The sequence below is a fragment of the Garra rufa genome, chromosome 1, assembly GCF_049309525.1.
Source record: "Garra rufa chromosome 1, GarRuf1.0, whole genome shotgun sequence".
Lineage (NCBI taxonomy): Eukaryota > Metazoa > Chordata > Actinopteri > Cypriniformes > Cyprinidae > Garra > Garra rufa.
Window position 1 is genome coordinate 10,069,053 of NC_133361.1, and position 21,517 is coordinate 10,090,569.

Here is a 21,517-nt window from a genome sequence, read left to right on the forward strand (position 1 = left end):
TCTCAAATCCATATCAGTTAACGTTACTTGATGGATACGCTGTCAAAGTTTGACCATGGCTGTGTTGTCTTTTATTATAGAAACGTACCACAAGGACTTAAATAAGCATATTTCACTCAAAATCGTCACTTTATATTAATATTTACATAATTTACTTACCGAACATAGAAGAAAAACATCTGTCTTCAAACTTGTCAGCAACAAAACAGACGACGGCAAAAGGACCAATCAGCTCTCTTGTTGCTAGGCGGAACTCCTTGCATGTCCAATCACATTAAAATAAAGAACTGCGAAATGTGAGCATGTAAGCGCGGGCCATTTTCAAACTATAATAATATGTCAGATTTCCGGTAAAGCACTTTCGCTATTAGTATTTGAAATGTGATTTTGCGCTCTCTGTTGAGTTTACAAACTAATTTACTATATGGATTACATAAAGATTGGCATACTTTGTGCTGTTAATATGGTTCAAGCGTAAAAAGAAAATTCTTGCAAAACACTTGTGTTTACCATAATGCACGCACCACAGCTGAATGTGGATGTGGGGAATCATATGATTTGCACGCCTCTCCGAAGGGAGTAGCTCCTCAGCTTTGCTTAAAAGCATTAAAATCAAACTGTGCAACCCAGTGTCACAAAAAATCAAATAAATAAATAAAAATAGTAGCCCAAATGTGTTCCCATTATGGTGAATAATTGTAACTGAAGCAATTTGTTTTCTGATTTAAAAAAGAGAAAAGACCTTGCACATGGTATTATAATTTTTTAAAAAGGAAAAAGACTACATTTGTGAAACTGACCTTTTGAAAATGTTTTTTTTTCTAAGGATTAATCATGATTTTGAGCTCACAACACTTAAAATCTTAAGTTAATGCATTTTGATGGTAAATAAGTTAAATTAACTCACATTTTTAAGTAACAGGACCAACACACAACATTGTAAGTAATGTTTAGTCAACATAACTTGATTGTTTAAGTAAAGACAACATTAGGGTTTACAGTGCATCAGGAATATTTTTATTTCTGTAAGCCATGAAGTTGCCAAAAATGCTTGCTTTTACGGCTTTTCATAGTATTGAGATCTGTTGCTGCTTCCATTTTATTTCTCCTTTTTTTAATATCTTTGACAGATTAAATTAGTTACCAAACATTGTTCAAATACACTGGAATAAATACTGTTAATACTTTTCATTAAGCCTATAATGGACCAAGTGAGACCTTTTAAAAATACATTGGCATAAGTTTATTATTGAAATGAATGTAGTTATTATAAAATCAGACTATATTTAGATTCATAATTATTAGCTGTGATGGTTGATGAAAATGAGTGTCATTAGTGTTTGTGTTATTGTTAATGTTTTATAGTCATATTTTGAGAAATAACAGAATTGCTTTTCAATAGAGTATTTTTTCTTGTCTTTATCATATATCCTGACTCACATAATGTGTTTCTAACAGCAAACACTCAGAATTAACTGAAATGATCTGCTGATGATCCTGAATGTCTTGAATGAGTGTTGATCGTCTGAGGCTCATTAATATTAAAAGAGCTGCTGAAAAGTCTATGTCATGTCAATAGTTACTGTTTTCACCTCATTTTATGCTAATGTCTTCAGATCTCCTGTAAATTGACACTTAAAGCTCATTGCATTGGTGTCAGACTGAGGGTTACTTTATTTACAAACATGCATTCTTTCTGACTTTATACTTTCAAATGTTTTATATATACACTACCGTTCAAAAGTTTGGGGTCAGTAAGACTTGTAATAGCCTTTAAAGAAGTCTCTTATGCTCATCAAGGCTGCATTTATTTGATTAAAAATACAGGAAAAAACAGTAATATTGCAAAATGTTTTTACAATATAAAATAATGTTTTTTTTCTTTTCTTTTTTTTTACTTTAAAATATAATTTATTCCTGTGATGAAAAGCTGATTTTTTTTTTTTATTTTTTTTTTTATCAGCTGTTGCTCCAGTCATAAGTTACACATGATCCTTCAGAAATCATTCTAATATGCTGATTTATTATTAGAATGTTCAATGTTGAATAATATTAAAAGTTGTGCTGCAAATATTTTTTGGAACCTGTGTTTTTTTTTTTTTTTTTTTTTTCAGGATACTTAAATATGTATTTTTTTATAACAATGAAAATTATTATTAACTTTTAATAAACTTTTAATTATTAACTTAATACATCCTTGGTGAATAAAAGTATTAAAAAAAAAAGAAAGAAAGAAAGAAACAATAAAAATGTACTGATCCCAAACTTTTGAACGGTAGTGTATTTCTATATATTTACAGTTATTGTAATGAAGAAACAGAATAATGTTAGAATTAGAAATAAACATCTGTGAATGAGCATCAGTTATTTAACAATAAGATACCCATGCTTAAATGTGTCAATTGTTATGTTAGTCAAAGACAAAAATGGGTTTATATAGCAAAAAATACATAATATAAATAGATTTAAGGAATATTTAGAACTGAAAACATTTGATGACATATTCAAAGACTATATTTAAGGACCATATATTGGTATCTGTGTATTTCCTGCACACAAAAGACAATCAGAGCCATTTAAGTTAGAATCCAGAATTTGTTCAGGTATCGTGTTCAACACAAATCCTTTCATTGCAACTGTAGACACAATGTGAATAATACACAGGCTCAATATTAAGATTAGAGCACCCTCACTAATTCAAGAAGCAGTGATTTGATTCTGGAGCTGGGCCTGATTTTTATTCAGTCTAGCCAGAGTTCAAGCACTCCCAAAACTCCCATTGTAAACACTGAAGCTGTTTACATTGTGCCATGAATCTCTTACTTACATCGTATGCACATCTGCAGGTTGTTGTTTGTGATGAGACAATTCAGAGAGCAGAATTAAAAACACTGAACAAAGCACCAGCGTTTTAGCAAGGACTCATCTGAACGCCTCGGATTGGTCATTGCATTCATCAACAGAATTGTGTGTGATTGGTTATTATTAGTATACTATAATGTCAGATGAAGAGACATACAATTCAGTTTTAGTTTTACTGTTATATATCCACAGCTGTATATATTATGAAGCTTGAACTTTTCAAAATCCAAGAAATTGCAAGGTTCCACATACTTCTGGAAGCACAGAGCTGAAGACAAAACCCAGTCTTTAGCAATTAGACTGCCATTAGAGAAATGCCCTTTATAGAAATGAATCTGGATGCTGACTTGCCATGGCCAAGCCCCTGCTGTTGCATTCTTTCTCTCAGCAACAACCTTCTCTGTGTTAAGTGGGACTGTTTGGAGAAAACTTGACTGATTAAATGCTAAAAAAAGTAAAAACATTTACATATGTTTGTTCTGTAACAACTTACCATCTATCTGACAGATATGGTCTATAGGAGAAAAATAAATACATATATAAACACAGTTTCTAATTAAAGTTAGTGTTAATTTTCTGTGTGGCTTGCAATGATACTTTTTTTTATGTCAGTACTGCTACATTTAACTGTTACTCCCTATTTTTTACACAGATGTGAACATTCAGTATCCAAAGTTTAAATTATTATTATTTTTTTAATCATTTTTGAACAAAAACATTTTATAAAACGATTTTGATGTACAATGTCCATGGTAAAGCAATGTCTGTTATGATGGCTTTCAAAGAATGAATTTTTCGATTTTTCGACTTTTCCTACATAACTTGTAACACAAAACAATGGTAAAATATCTATTTGGTGAAGTGAACTTATATGAACCATACTTTTAAGATTAATTGGATTAAGAATCACATAAAAAAAAAAAAAAAAAAAAAAACACTTCTATCTGGAATTTTATTCCTAATTACATTTTTCAAATATTGGTGGTCTTAGTTTTGTTTTGATGTGTAATTATAATATAGATACAATTCCAGCTAAGTTATCTGCCTTCCACAAACAAGTGCTCTTGTCTTGGTCATTAATATATGAGGATAATTTTTCTCCACATCGCTATTTCATCTGGAATAACAGAAACATTCTTTACAAACACAAATCTCTTTTCTTGAAGAACTGGTTTGACAACGGTATTAAGTTGGTTAGTCAGTTATATAATAAAGAAGGAACACTCTTTTCTTATGATGAATTCCTTTCTTATTATAAAATACCAGTTACTCTAGTAAAAGAATTTGCAATTGTTTTTGGTTCAGTCCCTTCAGGCGCTCATATTAGAGGTATTGATAAAAACTATTCTCACGATTCTGTGTTTTTTGATGTTACTAAATCTTATATTGGTAAAATCTGTTTTTCTTCAAATGCCAAGAATAATAATAGAGCTATTCTCACTCTTTTCCAAATAGAAATTGTTTCTGTACCTTATGTTTTGTCTCACTGGGTCTCTTTGTTAAATGAAAAATCGATTTGCTGGAGAAAAGTATGGTTGTTACCACAGAAATATCATCTTAGAAATAAGATTAAAGAAGTTTCTTATTAGCTCATTCACAGATTTTATCCAGCAAAACAGTATTTAAAAAAAAAAAAAAAAAAAAAAAAACGGGGATAAATGTAAATTGTATTTTCTGTAATGAATATGAGGAAACTGCCTTGCACCTATTTTGGCACTGTACATACTCAGTTCCACTATGGTGTAAGATCCAAAAATATATATAAGTGAAAATATCAGGTGTTCAAGACCTTGCTCATTCTTATGGGAAAATGTACTCTTTGGCTTCACTGACTATCCTGACAAAGAGGAACAGCACTTCTACTTAATTAAATTACTCATTTTATTGACTAAATTTCACATTCATAAATGTAAATTTACTAATAAAAAAAAATATTTGTTTTTATAGTTTTGTTGACTGAAATATGTATTTATATCGACAGTATTCGAGACTCTATAAGAACTTTGAAAGTTTGTGAATTTTACAATGTACTTTTGTAATAAGATTTTGTATGTATATGTATCTTGTACTTTATTTTTGAATTTTATACTTTTCTCCCCCTGGCAACTATATTTTCTTTTCTTTTCTGTTATTGTTCTTTGAATTATAAAATAAATATATAAATAAAAATGGGCACAGAACAGCTGGTGTGTGTGTTTCATGTTTTCAACCCTGCCCAGAAAATCCCGAACATGAAAACGGTAAAAAACTCTTTATATTGCAGGTTAAACAAAATTTCGGGATATATATACTGTAATAAATTCGGCCACCACTGGGGGCCACTGGTGATCTTCGCTATATCAAATTAGTACCTATGCTGCCACCACCTTTGATCAAACCCGGTCTGGTCCGAGAGGAGCACTCAAAACACACTCAAGAGTAGAATTACAAAGAATATACTTTATTAATAACAATAGCAGCCATATGGCATTGTCTCATATCAAGTTCTTGATTACATACACTGGTCATATAAGCTCATTAAACCGTGAACACACACTTAAAAGAGAACCCGAGTACTCGTTCCAAATTCACAGCAAACAATAATAGTGTGAGATTTCATACACTGCACACGTAGAAACTCCAAGCATAAATCACGTGCCCTATGTGTACTAACCAGCACAAGCGATCAATATACTATATTCAAGAGGCCAATAATCACATATAGCAGAGTACAACAATAACACACATAAATGGTATGAAATGAATAAAACATTCGGACTTCCCTGTCCACGTCCAACGACACCCTGCCGTCACTGTGAGGAGTCAGCCTTCCCCTCCTCTGGAGTAATCATAGGAAGGTCGTTATCACGCAGCCTGCCAGAGTCCACCTACACTCACGTTTCCCTCTCTATCTAATTTTCCCCTCCCGGTAACTACCTCCAGGCCAATAAGTGGGACCCCGGTTTTCTTCAGCGCCGGTGGTGCTAGCCAACCACGAACGCCACAGATCCCTCTTATTCTGTGGACACAGCAGGCTAAACACAGCGTTCAGTCTCTTTCACAATTCATTATCAACCAAAAGAACGTGCTCACCTTTCCCCTCCCCCATTTTAAAAGCATCCAGAAATTGCTCATTATCCACAGGTGTGTTCGGAGACATCATTCCTCCCGTGTTTATCTATAGCATTGACGTCATGCACCATCAATCAGATTATAATCATTACAATACATATATCCGTGTATGGAAAAAAAAAACTATGCAAACCGTTAATGCAAGATTTGACTATGTTTTACAAGACGCAGGGACACAAATTTAGAAGAAAACGTGGTGGTTTCCTTGACAGCTCTCAAAAACACACCACAAGAGTAAAAACAGATGAGCGCACCTTGTACACGCACTTATTCATTTTCCCTAGTATTGTTTTCCCTTCTTCTCGCCGCTTCACACTCCAGTCCAGCGGGTGGCGCTAAATACGTTTGTTTGTCAAAGACCATTAAACCTCAGAGGAAGAAGATTGGTTTCTCTGTGCTCTCTGCTGTTTTGTGCCGTTATGCTGCTTTGATACTAAACTGTTTGAAATTGTATTTCTGTAAATAGAAAAACTCAAATTAATTCTGAAAGAAAACTGAAGTTAGGTCAATAGAATATTCTCATCCTCACAGTCGTGACTACATTTTGAAGCAAGCAGATCTGCTGCTGTGAAGATGCTGTTTGTTAAAGAGGAGAGTGAGGAGGACACAAGTGAACCAGAACCCATAAGAATAAAAGATGAAGAACCAGAACCCTGGAAAATAAAACAGGAGGAACAAGGGGGTTGGTGTTTATACTTTATTCATATTTACTGACTGTTTGTGGTACATTAAGCTCACAAAGCTTTTTAGCCTATACGTTTTTTAGAAAAAACAAGTTTATGCATGGATAGTGAAAAACCAAACTGTCGCTGGTCCCCAGTGACATCCATAGTAATTCTATTAGTAACTGCACTTATTAATGCAAAACAGTAGTAATTTTATGATTAAAGTATCTTTAACTTTGATATCCCTCACAACAGCCACCAGCTGTTTCTGGTGCCACCATCTGTAGGACATATTGGTGCTGCTTTAACAGCTTTTTACAAGTTGCTGATTTTATTTTTTTTTAACTTCTAAATCGGAGTTGATTGAAGAAAAAGAGGAGAATGAAGAATCAACTCAAGTTGAGGAGAAAAATCATGTCAAACCTGGAGAAAAATCTTTGAGTTGAATCTCCCGCTCCACTCCTCGCTCACTGATATCAGAAACACCGCTCCGCTCGCTCAGCGTCAAAACATTCAGAAATAGCCAAATGTTTGAAATATAACGGTCCTGTTCATAACACATATTAAAAATAACAAATACTAAAAAAGAACAACAGGAGAGTTTGGAAAACTAGTGTGCAAACTTTGTTCCTACCACATACCAAGCTAATAACATTGTCAGCATTAAAAGAGTATAACTGCTAGGGGTGTCAACAATAATCGATTCGGCGATGCATCGCGATGCGGGGCATGAACGATTCAGCATCGATGCGGCAAAGTGCCATAATCGATTATGTCACTGTTTATTTTCTGGCGGAAAATAAAGTCGTGAAGTTTCAAATACTTCCAGTTCCTTCCGGGGGAATAACAACAACAACGAGCAAGATGGCTGAGGCGGAGGGAGATGACTGCGATAGGGGGGTTATTAACCCTTCAGAACGTACGATCACACCGGTGTGATTTGTCTTGTCTGGTCCCTGAAGCGTATCACACTGGTGTGATTCGAACGTTTGCTGCATCACGTCATCAGCTGCTAAATTCAAATCGGTTTTGGCGCGTTGGCTGGCGCTGAGCCAGATCGGACGCGTTGAGCGCTTGTCATATTATCACAACTATTCAGTGTTTTCAACCATATAACGCTTATTTTAGGTTTCAGACATTCAAATACACATAAGTACTAGCAAAACCATACATTTATAGTTTGTAAAACACACACTGATGTCTATAGAAGAAGCAATAATGATCCTACAAATATATTCTGACAACATATTTTATTGATATCATAAACAGATTATGTAGGTAACTATAACGTTCACTCTCCTTTTCTCCCAGCTCACCAGAGACTTACTTTAATGTCATTTGGGTGGAGAGGATGCATTTGCGTGTTTTGAATCCCACAGCTCGGATTCAGCGCGAACAAACATGGCGGTTAGATTAACTAACGCGGTCCTTATAAAAGTATTTCAACCTTTAAATACATTTACCGGCACATATTTCGAAATCGGAATATCAGAGATTTCATAATATAGCGAGCATGCTTGTGAATATTAATAATAAAAAAGGGAAAACTAAATAAAAGCGATCCATGTGTCTTACAGTGCTGTTGTGGCTGCGGTGTGTCACATGACGTATCGCCATGGAAACAGTAATGCCAAACATTCCAAAATATCCGTTGACTAAAAAAAAACTCACTTTTACACTTTTTGGGGTTAGACAGAATATTTTAAACTCACGTGTGAAAAGGTTAGAAACGCGCCCAAAGCTTGGAAAGCGCACATCGGGGCACATTTAAGCTTGTTTTGCCTCATGACTGATGAAAATTTTGCCTTAGGTGCAGTAGAATTTTGATGCATCGCAATGCATCGTAGAATCGAATTGAATCAAATCGTTACCTGGTGAATCGTAATCGAATCGAATCGTGAGGGCAGTGCCAATGCACACCCCTAATAACTGCTGCTTTATGCAGTGCAAAGTTTGTAATAAAAATAAAAATACATTTTCGTCAGTTATTTTACTTATGGATCGCTGCATTTCTTACAGATTTCTGCCATTACATTTGTTTTAATGCATTATTGTCACAGCGATTGCGTGTGAATAAGTGCTGCACATGTTTAAATGAGGCTTTCAGCTGAAAATATTCAGTATCTAAGGAACAAACTAATTCCTTGTGAACTATAATTTACCACTCATGTCCATTCACATTATTTCTGATTTGAGTGATCCATCTCTAAGCTAAATATGTTTAACATGTGAATTCCTGCTTATTATGCAGTTATATTACGGACCGTTGGCATGAATTGTGTTCATGATGGAGCGGTGGTGGTGCGCTCTTGGAGCGAGAGAAAATCCAGACGCTCCAACTTCTCAAAAATCCGCTCCTCCCTCCATCCAAAATCACACCGCTCCGTTCCGTTCACATGTGAACAATGCGGGAAGAGTTATTGGTTCCCAGAACATTCCCTATTGGTTAGCCTGGAAAGTTGTCTTAACGTAAAAAGAATATTCCCTTCTGGGTAGGGGAATCTTCTGGGAACCTACTGGGAACATTCCGGGAACGTTAAATATATTAAATATTAAATTAAAAGACTGCACATTTTGTTATAATATTTATGTATATTTTTTCCCCCCCGCTTGGCTGTTTCCCTTTCCTAAGTCCAGAAATGTGTCAAATTTTTTATCAGGTGTGTTTTTTAGTTATATGATTTCATTACGTTGCCAACCAATTGCTGACCTTTTTAAACCTACCCATGAATGTGCAATTATCTTAGATACCTCCGATATCAGGGTTCATTTTATGACCTTTCATTTTATGTCCTTTCACTTTCCTGTTTAATTTTAATGAGTGAATGAAAATGTACTGTTTTTACTTTTATTTCAGAGTTGATTGAATACAATGAGGAGAAAGAAGAATTTAGTGAAGCTAAGGAGAAAAATCATATCAAAATTGGAGAGAAACCCAAACAGAAAGGTTTGAAGAAAAGAAGAACCAACAAATGTTTTACCTGCAGTCAGTGTGGAAAGAGTTTCACTACCAAACATAATCATGAGCGTCACATGAAAATTCACACTGGAGAGAAACCGTTCACATGTGATCAATGCGGGAAGAGTTTCTCACAATCAGCACATCTTAAGGAGCACATGAACAGCCACACTGGAGAGAAACTGTACCAGTGTGATCAGTGCGGCAAAACATTTCGACAGGCTTCATCCCTGAGCGCACACCTGAGAGTTCATACAAAGGAGAAGCCGCATTTATGTCATTTGTGTGGAAAGAGTTTTTCCATACTAAAAAGTTTGAAAATACATCACAAAATGCATGCTGGAGTGAGAGACTACATGTGCTTTGAGTGTGAAAAGACTTTTACTACAGCTGGACAATTAAAACTGCACCAAAGGATTCACACGGGAGAAAAACCTTACAAGTGTTTACACTGCGAAAAGAGATTTTTTCAGTCAGCAACCCTGAAAAAACATGAGATGATTCACACTGGAGAGAAACCGTTCAAGTGTTCACACTGTGACAAGAGTTTTACTCAGTCAGGAACCATGAAAAGACATGAGCGGATTCACACTGGAGAGAAACCGTTCACATGTGATCAATGCGGGAAGAGTTTTTCAGAAAAAGGACACCTTGCTGTGCACAAGAGAGTTCACACTGGAGAGAAACCGTATCACTGCACTGCATGTGGGAAGCAGTTCAGTCGTTTCTTTTCTCTAAACAATCATTTAAAAATCAATCACAGTAAGTAGATCATCTTCAGATCTGATGCCAAATCCACACCAAACCAGACACAATTATGCATCAAGCAATAAAATATGGCAATCTTCATCTTCAAAACCAAAACTACTCGCCTAGCTTACAATTAAATTTCATATTTTAATTTTTTTCATACTTTTTTAGGCTAGATCAGCCAGTGAGCAACCGGGACTTCTAACGGCAGCTGCAGTGACTTTACTAATCAACCATTGGCTCTTTCATTAAAGGAATAGTTCGCCCATTTAAGACATGAAGTTGTATGCAATCCTTACCAGCACTATAGTGTATACACACTGACCCACTCTGTGGTCACCTCCCTGGTCAGAGTTCTGGCCAATGGAAGTTTTTCAAGAAAGTAGTCACGGTTAGTTTCCAGGGCCTCAAAACTGCGTTTTTACATCACAAAAAACACTCCAGACAAAAATCATACCTCAGTTTTAATCGCCACTATTTTCTTTCCATTTCTATCAATCCGCGCTGCTGTCAACGTCAACAGTTCGCACGCTCCGATCAGCTGTTGGTAGCGCGACTCGCTGACAACATGTCTGACTATGAAACTTCTGATGATGAAACCAATTTTAGCACAATGTCAGATCTCCAACTCCAGTCCTCATGAGCTACTGTCTTGCTGGTTTTAGCTGATTCTCTGATGCAACACACCTGACTCAAATCAACGGGTAATTAGCAGGCTTGTATAGAATGTCTCATTTGAGAAAGGTGTCCTGTCATAGGGAAACATCGAGCTGCAGGAATGTAGCTCACGAGGACCGGAATTGGAGATACGTGGTTTAGAACTACCTGTATGTGACTTCAAGCACACTTATAAACACGATGATACCGACACACGTTCCGCATAGTTACAGACAATAACAAATATAGCAAAGCATCATATTTTGTTGTGTTATATAGATTCAATTCAAATCATTAGTAAAGACATTTGCCGATTTTCTCACCACATAGACAGTCGATTGTTGTCGAGTTATCATTAACCCGGTTAGCATATTCTCAGTGTTGCCTAAAAACCGACGTTAGCTTCAAAATAAACCTGTCGTATGTGACAAAGTTAGTAAATAGAGCTTACCCGTGGTACTGGTACAGCAGAACTCTTTAAAATCCGTTTTTTGCTTTTTCCTCCTTGGTTGGGGATGTAATCGTCTTCGCTGAAGTGAGCACCGCACACACGAAAATCCTTGATACTGGATATTTTAGCTCCCGCAGAGTAGCCGATGGCAACCAGCCAAAGCTGTCTCATAGCTATATCCGAAACAGGAAAACGATGGAATCTGAACGGTGATCCCGGCACATTCTTGTGGTCACAACCTGGGAATTTACAAGTTCACACCATTGTTAATTTTATACTTTTTACGTTGTTGTCGTTTGAGTGTGTAAACACTGTGGAACAGCTGATCGGAACGTGCAAACTGTTGACGTTGACAGCAGCGCGGATTGATGCAAATGGAAAGAAACTAGTACCGATTAAAACTGAGGTATGATTTTTGTCTGGAGTGTTTTTTTGTGATGTAAATTAATCAAGCTTTGAAACGCATATTTTTTTTTTTTCACGTGAAAACGCACAGTTTTGAGGCCCCGGAAACTAACCGTGACTACTTTCTTGAAAAACTTCCAGCGGCCAGAACTCCGACCAGGGAGGTGACCACAGAGTGGGTCAGTGTGTATACACTATAGTGCTGGTAAGGATTGCATACAACTTCATGTCTTAAATGGGCGAACTATCCCTTTAAGAAGGCAGGGCTTCGCAGCCATAATGAGCATTGCATTTTTCTCCATTCAAAACTATACAAGTGACACATCTTGGGTATTCTATAGACTTTGCTACATGTGTTCACAAATCAGAAGCTACTGAGCCTATTAGCTTTACTACCTTTACTAGCTTTTCTGTTGTGTTGGGCTTGTGAACAGCGTACTATGTTTAAGGGCATGCTCTAGGTCTTCTTGTCCTGTTTTGGTTAGTGATTTTTGGTTCTTGAACAAGTCGTTGTTTTGAGCCGGTTCTTTGGAACATTCCTGTAATATTCTCTTAAGGTTAGGGAAATTCTCTAGGAACCTACTGGGAATGTTCCAGGAACATTCTCAGAGTGTTGAGGGAACATTCTCAGAGTGTTGAGGGAACATTCTCAGAGTGTTGAGGGAACGTTCTCAGAGTGTTGAGGGAACATTCTCAGAGTGTTGAGGGAACGTTCTCAGAGTGTTGAGGGAACTTTCTCAGAGTGTTGAGGGAACGTTCTCAGAGTGTTGCGGGAACGTTCTCAGAGTGTTGCGGGAACGTTCTCAGAGTGTTGAGGGAACGTTCTCAGAATGTTGAGGGAACGTTCTCAGAGTGTTGAGGGAATGTTCTCAGAGAGTTGAGGGAACGTTCTCAGAGTGTTGAGGGAACGTTCTCAGAGTGTTGCGGCAACATTCTCAGAGTGTTGTGGGAACGTTCTCAGAGTGTTCCGGGAACCTTCTCAGAGTGTTGAGGGAACATTCTCAGAGTGTTGAGGGAACGTTCTCAGAGTGTTATAAGTGTAATAATAACTAAAAATAACCCACATGGAACATTCTGGGAACGTTAGTTAAGTTTTCTTAAGGTGAAAAGAATGTTCCTTTTTGGGTAGGGGAATCTTCTGGGAACCTACTGGAAACATTCCGGGAACGTTAAATATATTAAATATTAAATTAAAAGACAGCACATTTTATAACAATATTTATGTATATATTTTTTTCTGCTTGGCTGTTTCCCTTTCCTAAGTCCAGAAATGTGTCAAATTTTTTATCAGGTGTGTTTTTTTAGTTATATGAAGTCATTACGTTGCCAACCAATTGCTGACCTTTTTAAACCTACCCATGAATGTGGCATTATCTTAGATACCTCCGATATCAGGGTTTATTTTATGACCTTTCATTTCATCATGTCCTTTCACTTTTCTGTTTAATTTTAATGAGTGAATGAAAATGTACTGTTTTTACTTTTATTTCAGAGTTGATTGAAGACAATGAGGAGAAAGAAGAATTGAGTGAAGTTAAAGAGAAAAATCATGTCAAAAGTGGAGAAAAATCCAAACAGAAAGGTTTAAAGAAAAGTAGAACGAACAAATGTTTTACCTGCACTCAGTGTGGAAAGAGTTTGGCAAGCAAACATAATCATGAGCGTCACATGAAAATTCACACTGGAGAGAAACCGTCCACATGTGGGCAGTGTGGGAAGAGTTTCTCACAATCAGCACATCTTATGGAGCACATGAACAACCACACTGGAGAGAAACTGTACCAGTGTGATCAGTGCAGCAAAACATTTCTACAGGCTTTATCCCTGAGCGCACACCTGAGAGTTCATACAAAGGAGAAGCCGCATTTATGTCATTTGTGTGGAAAGAGTTTTTCCATACTAAAACGTTTGAAAATACATCAGAAAATACATACTGGAGTGAGAGACTACATGTGCTTTGAGTGTGAAAAGACTTTTAAAACAGCTGGACAACTAAAACTGCACCAAAGGATTCACACGGGAGAAAAACCTTACAAGTGTTTACACTGCGAAAAGATATTTACTCAGTCAGGATCCCTGAAAAAACATGAGATGATTCACACTGGAGAGAAACCGTTCAAGTGTTCACACTGTGACAAGAGATTTTTTCAGTCAGGAACCCTGAAAAGACATGTGAGGATTCACACTGGAGAGAAACCGTTCACATGTGATCAATGTGGGAAGAGTTTCTCACAATCAGCACATCTTATGGAGCACATGAACAGCCACACTGGAGAGAAACTGTACCCATGTGATCAGTGCGGCAAAACATTTCGTTGGGCTTCATCCCTGAGCGCACACCTGAGTGTTCATACAAAGGAGAAACCACATTCATGTCATTTGTGTGGAAAGAGTTTTTCCATACTAAAACGTTTGAAAATACACCAGAAAATACATACTGGAGTGAGAGACTACATGTGCTTTGAGTGTGAAAAGACTTTTAAAACAGCTGGACAATTAAAACTGCACCAAGGGATTCACACGGGAGAAAAACCTTACAAGTGTTCACACTGCAAAAAGATATTTACTCAGTCAGGATCCCTGAAAAAACATGAGAGGATTCACACTGGAGAGAAACCGTTCAAGTGTTCACACTGCGACAAGAGATTTTTTCAGTCAGGAACCCTGAAAAGACATGAGAGGATTCACACTGGAGAGAAACCGTTCACATGTGATCAGTGTGGGAAGAGTTTTTCACAAAAAGAACACCTTGCTGTCCACAAGAGAGTTCACACTGGAGAGAAACCGTATCACTGCACTGTATGTGGGAAGCAGTTCAGTCGTTTATATTCTCTAAACTATCATTTAAAAATGAATCACAGTAAGTAGATCATCTTGACATCTGATGCCACATCCACACCAAACCAGACACAATAATGCATCAAGCACTAAAATATGACAAAGAAACATTATCTACAGTGAATAAAGTTCATCTTCATCTTCAAAACCAGCAGATTCAACTTTGAGATCCACATCAACTGAAAGATAGAGTTCCTCCTCAAAGAACAATGTCAAAACTTTTCTATTGTGTATCATTTTTCTTCCCTGATATAAATATCATTGTTTCTTATAAGTTTCACGATGTTCAATAGTCTTATAATTCATGTGTCACTTGTAGTTTGCTTACTCTTTCATAAAGGAAGCAGAAGCTTTTGACAAACCCTTCTTGTTCAGGACGCTATAAGACTTTTAAGAGAACTGAGATTTATTTTTAGTTTTGTTATTCCCTGTTGCTTTTAAAAACTAATAGTTATTACATTTTACACAACCATTCTTCCTGGTTCTGGTTTTGACCGAATTGCCTAAGTTTTATGATCTGTGTTGTTATTTATCAAATATTGTTATAGTTTATGTAAATCATAGTAGTATTTAGTATTGAGAAATGGTGTGTGTGTTCATGATAGTGATTTTAGTTACATTATTCCACCAATAGATGGCGACAAGAGATTGTTTTCCCGAGTTAGTCCCTAATAAAGTCATTTGTGAAAGGTACTTAACATATTTTAATGCAATTATGTAAATATTTTATTATAAACATACACATCTCATAAACAATTTGAAAATAGGTATACACACCAGGGATAAATAATAATAATAATAAAAAAATAATAATAATAATAATCAAATCAAAGTGACAGTGCTTTAAAAGTCTTTTTAGCTTTTTCTGTTTCTAAGGTTATCCTCACAGTCGTGACTACATTTTAAAGCAAGCAGGAATATCTGGAGGAGTATCATCTGAACTGAGATCTGCTGCTGTGAAGATGCTGTTTGTTAAAGAGGAGAGTGAGGAGTTATTATTTCAGTCACAGTATGTAGATCCTCTTCAAAAGAAGTTCATTCAGCTCTGATTGTGTCCTCACTAAATGAGACACAATAATGCATCAAGCATGAAATATCCTCTGGATAAATCTGTCCTAACTAGTCATTACAAGTGACATTGCAAAGAACTAAAGTTTTCAAAGTCAATAAAGTTCATCTTAATCCTCAAAATGTCTTCAATAGCATGTTTTTTTTTTTTTTTTTTTTTTCAATGTTTAAGTAACAAGTTATTTTCATCCGGTTTAGCGTGATTGCATCTTTTCTGGCATTTTCCTACTGAAATATATGTTAAGTGCAGTAGCAGTGAGCCTGTGAGAAAAATGTTGAATTTGAAGAGTGATTTTGTGTGCGTTTGTAAGTTTGTGTGTACATTTGTTTTTGGTTCTCATTATGTTTTTTTTTTTTTGTTTGTTTTTTATGGTTTGTGTTTGGTTGGCAAGAAAAAAAAAGTCTTCTTAATGGAAATAAAACTTTTCTCAGAGAGAAGGCCTCACTTCGGGAACAGAGAGAGCGTACTTTTTTTGAGGATAATATGAATAATTTTTAACATGTAGTTAAAAATGCCTTGTTCAAGTCTATTTGTTATTACTTTGCATAAAGAACAAACCTAAAGAACCTGCTGTAAACATTTAAGCAATCTAAAGTGTGTGAAGTGGATTAAATCTAATATACATTATAAATTATACTTTGAGGCTACTTTGTCAGACAATTATACCGACGGATACTTGATGTAGTAGTAGCACTATTTATTTATACTTTGGAGTAATGTCACACTTTGAAATAAATGTTAAGCATTCAAAATGTTCACTTAAAAAAAGTGACCAACTTCACCAAAACTCCACAGGTGACAGAAATGGAGAAACAAACCTTGGGAGAAACCAGGCTCAGTCGGGGGACCAGTTCTCCTCTGGCCAGTCGAAACCAGCAGTTTGTACCAATGTCTGATTGTAGAGAACTCATGGCATGACTTGATGGCCGTCAAGGTTGGCGAGGTCTTTATTGATGTTCCGTCTCTGGAGCTCATCCGGCGACAATAAAGTCATCTCCAGATGGTGATCCATGATCTAAGCTGGGTACGGACTGGATCTGGGGGACTGCAGTGTCCATCTGATCTGGATACAGGCTGGGTCTGGTGGCTACGGTGACCTCGGAATAAGAATGAAACAGACTAATATTAGCGTAGATGCCATTCTTTTTACGATGCAACGAGTGCATCAGGTGTTATGGGAGGTGTTTTCGGTTCCGGCTGACCAAATTAATGCAGCCTAACAATCCTTTAACGGATTTGAATTATAGGAATGTTTTAATGTTTTTATGTCTTTATGTGTAAGCCAGGTTAAAGAGATGTGTCTTTAATCTAGATTTAAACTGACAGAGTGTGTCTGTCTCCCGAACAGTGTTTGGTAGATTGTTCCAGAGTTTAGGCGCTAGATAAGAAAATGATCTGCCGCCCGCAGTTGATTTTGATATTCTAGGTATTATCAAATTGCCAGAATTTTGAGAACGCAGCGGACGTGAGGGACTATAATGCGATAGGAGCTCGTTCAAGTACTGAGGAGCTAAACCATTGAGGGCTTAAAGTAATTAAAGATTTTAAAATCTATACGATATTTTATAGGGAGCCAATGCAATGCTGACAGAACCGGGCTAATATGGTCATACTTTCTGGTTCTAGTAAGAACTCTAGCTGCTGCATTTTGGACCAGCTGGAGTTTGTTTATTAAGCGTGCAGAACAACCACCCAATAAAGCATTACAACAATCTATCCTTGAGGTCATGATGCATGAATTAATGTTTCAGCATTTGACATTGATAGCATAGGTGGTATTTCGATATATTTTTAAGATGGAAAAATGCAGTTTTGCAAATGCTAGAAATGTGGCTTTCAAAGGAGAGATTGCTATCGAATAGGACGCCTAGGTTCCTAACTGATGACGACGAATTTACAGAACAGCCATCTAGTATTAGACTGTATTTTAGGTTATTACTTGTGGAGGTTTTAGGTCCAATAATTAATACCTCTGTTTTTTTTTCATAATTTAATAGTAAGAAGTTATTCGCCATCCAGTTTTTAATATCAGCTATGCATTCTGTTAGTTTTTCGAATTGATATGTTTTGCCGGGCTGCGAAGAAATATAGAGGTGAGTATCATCAGCGTAACAATGAAAGCTAACACCATGTAATGGCCCTAGTACTGAGCCTTGAGGTACTCCATACTGCACTTGCGATTTAAATGATACATCTTCATTATAATGATTTGTACTGTGAAATGCGTTATACAAAATGAAAAATATAGGTAAACTGAATTGAATTATGTCTATGGAAAGCCTCCATAAAACATTTGACACGGTGAACATCTCGTGTTCTCGTAACGTAAAGATATGTTAACCCTACTCTCTGTAAATGTAAGAGACTTTTACATTAACCTCAAAGTTTTTGTTTTTATTGATTTATTTATTTTTGAACGCAATGTTGTGTTGGGACATATTCCATTAGGATTTAGTGGTTTTAACAAGCCACCAATAGAAGGTGACCAATTTCCAACAGAGACAGAGTGCTATTATTATCTTTAAAACCATTGCAAAAAACTGTGTGCCCATGTGAAAATAAAGTGTACTTGAGTGCACAAAAAAAATACTAAAATACTAAGAAAGTACATTAGTAGTACAATCTTATATTTTGTGCTAAATAAAATTGTAAAAATGATACACTATATAAAAACACTAGTTAAAAGTATACTTCTACTTTAGTAGTACTTTAGTGCAATTGTGAAAGTGTACTAAACACAACTGATTTTTAAACAAAGTGTACTACTGCAAAAAATATATATGTAAGGAGTTTTATTAGTGTATTTCTTAAAATTATGTTTTGAATGCTTTAAAAAGTACTTCAATGTTAGTACACTTGTAGATAGTTACCCTAAGTTTAAATTAAATAATAGAATAATATGTAATAAAATAATGGGGGATAAATCATGCAAATTTGACTTTAAAAGAGTAAGTACTACTACAGTTGAGAATTTATTGAAAGTAATGAATGAGAAACCATCAGGTGCTGATAGCCTTGATGCAAAATTATTAAAATTAGTTGCTGATGTGATTGCTATGCCTATAAGTTATATAATAAATTTAAGTTTAGAGAAAGGTATTTATCCTACTAGTTGTAAAGTTGCCAAAATTATGCCGCTTATAAAGAACAATAGGGAACCACTGTCGGGAAAAAATAGTAGACCTATTAGTATTTTACCCATTCTGAGTAAGATTATGGAAAGAATTGTTTATGAACAAATTAGCATGTATTTCAGTATAAATGATTTAATTTCTGTTTATCAGCATGCATATAGGAAGGAACATTCTACAACAACAGCTTTGGCCCAGATAACTGGGGATTGGATAAAAGATATTGAAAATAAAAAGATTGTTGGAACAGTATTGTTAGATCTGAGTGCAGCTTTTGATGTACTTGATCATGAAATTTTGCTGGAAAAGTTAATCTGTTATGGTTTTGAAAAATCTGCTATTGAATGGGTTAGAAGTTATCTTGCTAATAGGGAATTTACGAGATAGGGCCGATTGCAGAACAGCAGAACCATACGTCACAGCAGTCAGACGGCAGCAGCGCTACGGCAGCAGGCTCAGCCAGTAGTGGGCGGAGCCTCCGTCTCAGATCGAAAGTGGGTGAAAATAATGAAGTTAAAGTTAAAGTTTTTAATTTATATGTATATACATATAAATATATACATATATATACAGTATATATATATATATATATATTAGTCGACTAATTTTTTATTTTTTATTTTCTTATCAGTTAATGAATGATTTAGTTAGACTCGATAAATAATAACAGTAACTTCTGCTGTTAATCTTTTGGTATTTTATTAAAATGTTTTCTCATATTTTTTGCTGTCTTAAAAGATAAACAGTATAAATTGAGTACAAAGCTCAAACAAAAAACAAAAAAACTTGAGCAATAGAATGTTTTTATTTATTTAGTTAAACTATATTTTTTACCTAATCATTTCAGTATTAACCAATTTTTCATTGTACATAATACCATGTACTATACACTTTATGCATCAGAAATTAGATTTTCCAAAGAAATATGTAATACTTTGTGGGTGATTTCGGGGCTTTAATTCTGCATAAACTAGAACATTAATAAAGTAAAACCCTCAGACACGGACGAGCTCTTCTTTACGGTGACGCATTGCTGCCACACACTTATTTTTTTTCCCACTCAGCTATGTCGTTATAACGAGATCTTTTCTCGTAAAAACGACATCTTTTCTCGTTAAAACGACATCTTTTCTCGTAAAAACGACATAATTTTCTCGTTAAAACGACATCTTTTCTCGTAATAACGAGATCTTTTCTCGTTAAAACGACATAATTTTCTCGTTAAAACGACATCTTTTTCTCGTAATAACGACATAATATGTCATACGATCTGACGTTCCTGTTATAGATGATATGATTATGTTATTGTGTATTATGCAAAGCGTTTGTCCACGCTGCCTTTTCCACAGTCCTGACATAAAGGAGGATGCACGCTGCTGGAGTTAGAATTCACTAGCTATATATAGAAATAAACTGTTTTAATAATTTTAATGTATTGGTTTCAATTGTAGCTGCATGTTTATTAGGATTAATCTCCAATCTGCCCTCAGACCCAGAGGATTTAAGATGATCAGATCAAAACTGTTATTTCTGAATAATCGACTCTGAGCTTGGAATATTATTTGGATGAAAGTTTGATTTTACAGAAAATTTAAATACGATCATAAAGAAATAAAATAGAAATGACAAACGGTTTGGCTGCATTATGATAATAATAATTTCGTTCCTTTTCAAAAATGGACAAAATCAATGAAAAAAAAAAATCAGTTTAGTATTTTTGTCTGTGGGTAAAAAGAGAGCTTATGCTTTAATAATTATATGTGGGCGGCAATGAAAAGTCACTTTTTTAACTCAACCTGTCTTCATGTCTATCGCATCATGCAGAATAAATACAAATACAAAAATACAAACAAATCTAGCTTAATTTCGTTTTTCTGTTTCTCAAACAAAACGAAATAATAATAATAATAATAATAATAATAATAATAATAGGCTATTATTATTATTATTATTATTATTATTATTAGGCCTATTATTATATTTTCCTTATTATGAATTCTATTTATTTATTTCTGCTCATATTTCGATTTGCTGTTAAATCAATCAAAAAGATTTTATAATAAAAATAATAATACGCCTAATAATAATCATAATAATAATAATAATAATAATAATAATAATAATAATAATAATAATAATAAGCATAATAACAATTTGAGTAGCCTATTATTATTATTATTTCATTTTGTTTGAGAAACGGAAAAACGAAAAGCTTGATTCTTCATATTTTTGTTCGTGGGTAAAACACATGAGCTTATTGCTTGAATATTAATTGAACATGCCTGGGCGGCCTTGATACTTATGATTATATACAAATTATACATTATTTATTATATATTATTAAATTTTATTTTTAGCTGAATCAAGCCACGAATCCGGTTTTTCATCTGGATTATAGCCTACTGTGGAAATATGCTGCGCTGGCTGTAAGCACAATGGTAGGTAACAGATAATGAACTCACACGGGAAAGACTGTACACTACCTCTTGTTGGATTTATACGAATTAAGTAAACACAATTTTGTTTTCGATTCTTTTATTGAAGTAGACCTTTCAAGCTGCATAGAGAGACATAAATTGCGAGAGCGCACCCTGTATTTTTACAAAGGCAATTTGTAAC

The 21,517-nt window shown here is 35.2% G+C and overlaps 1 protein-coding gene across 2 annotated transcripts; it reads left to right on the forward strand.

Moving 5' to 3' along the window:
- Positions 1 to 6,534: 6,534 nt before the first annotated feature.
- On the forward strand, positions 6,535 to 14,991 carry LOC141329893 (uncharacterized). Of its 2 annotated transcripts, XM_073835490.1 has the most exons (3): positions 6,535 to 6,655; positions 9,496 to 10,359; positions 13,353 to 14,991. In XM_073835490.1, the coding sequence occupies exons 1-3, from the start codon at positions 6,547 to 6,549 to the stop codon at positions 14,726 to 14,728; spliced, it is 2,349 nt and encodes a 782-aa protein (XP_073691591.1). In that variant the 5' UTR covers positions 6,535 to 6,546; the 3' UTR covers positions 14,729 to 14,991. The 2 variants fall into 2 exon arrangements, with proteins under 2 accessions (XP_073691591.1, XP_073691592.1); XM_073835491.1 differs by lacking the exon at positions 13,353 to 14,991 and having other exon boundaries at positions 9,496 to 10,367.
- Positions 14,992 to 21,517: the final 6,526 nt, after the last annotated feature.